The sequence below is a fragment of the Lotus japonicus genome, chromosome 5, assembly GCF_012489685.1.
Source record: "Lotus japonicus ecotype B-129 chromosome 5, LjGifu_v1.2".
NCBI classification, from domain to species: domain Eukaryota; kingdom Viridiplantae; phylum Streptophyta; class Magnoliopsida; order Fabales; family Fabaceae; genus Lotus; species Lotus japonicus.
In genome coordinates this window covers 45,636,391-45,639,171 of record NC_080045.1, presented here as the reverse complement: position 1 = coordinate 45,639,171, position 2,781 = coordinate 45,636,391, and the positions used below count along the sequence as shown (strand labels likewise).

At 36.5% G+C, this 2,781-nt stretch overlaps 1 protein-coding gene across 1 annotated transcript; it reads left to right on the top strand.

Annotated features, from left to right (window-relative positions):
* The first annotated feature begins 215 nt into the window (after nt 1-215).
* Nucleotides 216-1,439, top strand: LOC130718398 (LOB domain-containing protein 29-like). The gene is made up of 2 exons (XM_057568982.1): nt 216-588; nt 839-1,439. Exons 1-2 carry the CDS (start codon nt 292-294, stop codon nt 1,250-1,252), a joined length of 711 nt encoding a protein of 236 aa, XP_057424965.1. The 5' UTR covers nt 216-291; the 3' UTR covers nt 1,253-1,439.
* The last annotated feature ends 1,342 nt before the right edge of the window (nt 1,440-2,781 follow it).

Below are 2,781 nucleotides of genomic sequence, written 5' to 3'. Positions count from 1 at the left end.
CATTTGTCGTATAAGGATGATGAATGGAATCTGATTTTTCAAACTAATAAATTTTCAGACTGGGGGATGGTGGCGTTTTATATATTAAGGGAAAAAAATGATGAAACACTGTAGGCCAATAAGGGAACATAATGTCATTGATTAATGATTATTCTAATCTACTCTTTCCTCTTGTTCCGGTGTATATAAAGATGGTAATAAATGATCATGACTTCACAAAGCTGAAGCCTGAAGATACCTAGAAATAAACAAAATCCTCAAAAACTCTCAAACCTCAAAGAGGCCAAGATCATGAGTGGATCGGGTTCGAGTTCGAGTTCCGGTTCTCCTTGTGGAGCTTGCAAATTCTTAAGAAGGAAATGTGTGAGAGGTTGTGTTTTTGCACCTTATTTTTGCCATGAACAAGGTGCAACCCATTTTGCAGCCATTCATAAAGTCTTTGGTGCAAGCAATGTGTCAAAGCTCCTCTCTTACCTCCCTGTGAGTGACCGTTGTGAAGCTGCAGTCACAATCTCATATGAAGCTCAAGCTAGGCTTCAGGATCCAATTTATGGCTGTGTTTCCCATATCTTTTCCCTCCAACAGCAGGTTTGTTTCCCCCTCACGAGTCATAACATGTTTGGAATCAACTCTCTTTTTCTCAGAATTAATTTTAAAACCCACAAATTAAAAGCTTCTCCACATAATTGATTCTGACTTCAGAATCAATGGAATATTAGGGTTTCTAAACAGGCACATAACTAATTAGTTTGTAACTGAAATCTCAATAATTAAGCTAAATAATTTGTGCTTTGTACTACAGACTAAAAGTTGGACTTTTCCTATGTATTTTTTGTAGGTGGTCAACTTACAAGCACAGCTAGCTTATCTCAAAGAACAAGCAGCTCAGACTGGTCTCAATGCCTCTTCCAATGAAAGCCCTAATGAAAAATATTTGGAAAAACCTAATAATGCTTTCCCCCAAGATCTTCAAAGTTGGTTCCAGATGGAAAATTCTAACATGGGTTCAGAATTTTCTCCAAACTTGTCCAATAATTACGCGGCAACGCAATATTATGGGAACAATACCTTAATGGATCTAAATCCTATTGGGAATAATTATCAAAATTCAGGAGTCAAGGATGAAAACAGCTCATTTTCTAGCTTTGAGGAGTGTTCAAATTCCATGTCCTATGACATGCAAATAAACAGTAGGACTTGGGGATTTGATGAAGCGGAGGACCTACATTCAGTGGCTTTTGGATACAGTTGATCGATTAATTTGTCAAAGATCAGAATCTGAGAGAAAGAATTGGTGAAACAATATTATCAATTTTGAATTGCTGCTGCATATTCTGAAGCATGCACTGCTCTGTTGCCATATATAAATAAGCTAGGAATCATATATCAATTGATATTATATAATTGGAATGGAAAAGCAGCCTCTTATTGTTTTGTTTGATCTAGTTTAGTAAGTTGATGACTAATAATAGTGTAATTCTGATGGATGACTGAAACTCTCTGGTTTTTGAATGAGGCATTGAGGAAAATTGGTTTGTTAATGGATCTAGCAATCCCTAGATACTTTAATGATATTTTAGTTTCCCCAGAAAATTGGTCTCTTGTTGTATATGGATATGAAAAATTATTAACCGATGGGAATCCCAAAGTAATTGAATCTACCAAACAATCACAAACTTAAAGCTGTTCAGACAGATGGGGAATGTTAGTTTAGGTTTCTTTCAAAATATTGTTCTCATGTAGGAGTTATTCACATGCTTACTTGTCCACATACACATCATCAAAAGATGGGAGTGATGAAAGGAAGAATCCTGTAGTTGAATTGGATAGTCACTTATTGCCTAATATAAATGCCTTTTCACTTTTGGGGTCATAACTTTCTTACTACAAGAAAAACGCTCATTATCATTGGTAAATGTCCACTATCATTCCGCCGCGAGCCGCACCCCTACTCCCGCTCTGCTGCGAGCATTCGTCCTAATGCCGCTCAGCCGTTCGACACTTTTCTTTCGTTTCATTGGCGTGGTCCTGGCTTGTTGTGTCTAGAGCCTCCACCGACTCAACTTTTTTTTATCTTCAAACCCGTTTATTTTGGGAGGCACCACCGATCTTGCTCAACTCAAGCTTTGATCTTAAAAATCATTTAAGCAGGTTCATAATCTTTGTTGGGTAGGCTTTTATTAGTTTTATAGGGTTCCGCACATCACTTATATGATAACAACTCTTAGTCTGATTGTTTCTTGTCTTAAGACCACTTATTAATTTATAACCATGAGTTAGCCAGCTGATTGGCAGAGGTAGCATTCCAATTATGTATTTACCGGCACATGAGAAAAGAAGATATGGCTTGACCGCACGAATAAGTTGAAAATCATGAGACAAGCAAAACAACCGCTACTAGAGAAGCTTGCTTTTGTTACCATGTATCATTTTTCGTATACGTCAAATTATAATAATTTGTGATGTACTTTTAACTTATGAATTATGAATATTAGTGCATTATGCTCAAATATGTTTGACGTTGTGTACATTAGCTTTAACTTGTTGCTTGTGATTTTTAATGCAAAGTTGGGGATGACTTACATCATTTGCTAACATTTTATAGTACTGTAAATTATTGTTCTCGAGCAGGTCAAACACTACTCTTAATTTGGAGATACTAACATAGTAACTCCCAGTTAAGAGTAGTGTTTGCCTAGTCGAGAACGACCAATATACGGACATGTTAACTATGATCAATGGTGTAAGCCTGCCATAACCTTTTTTGCATTGAATGTTAAA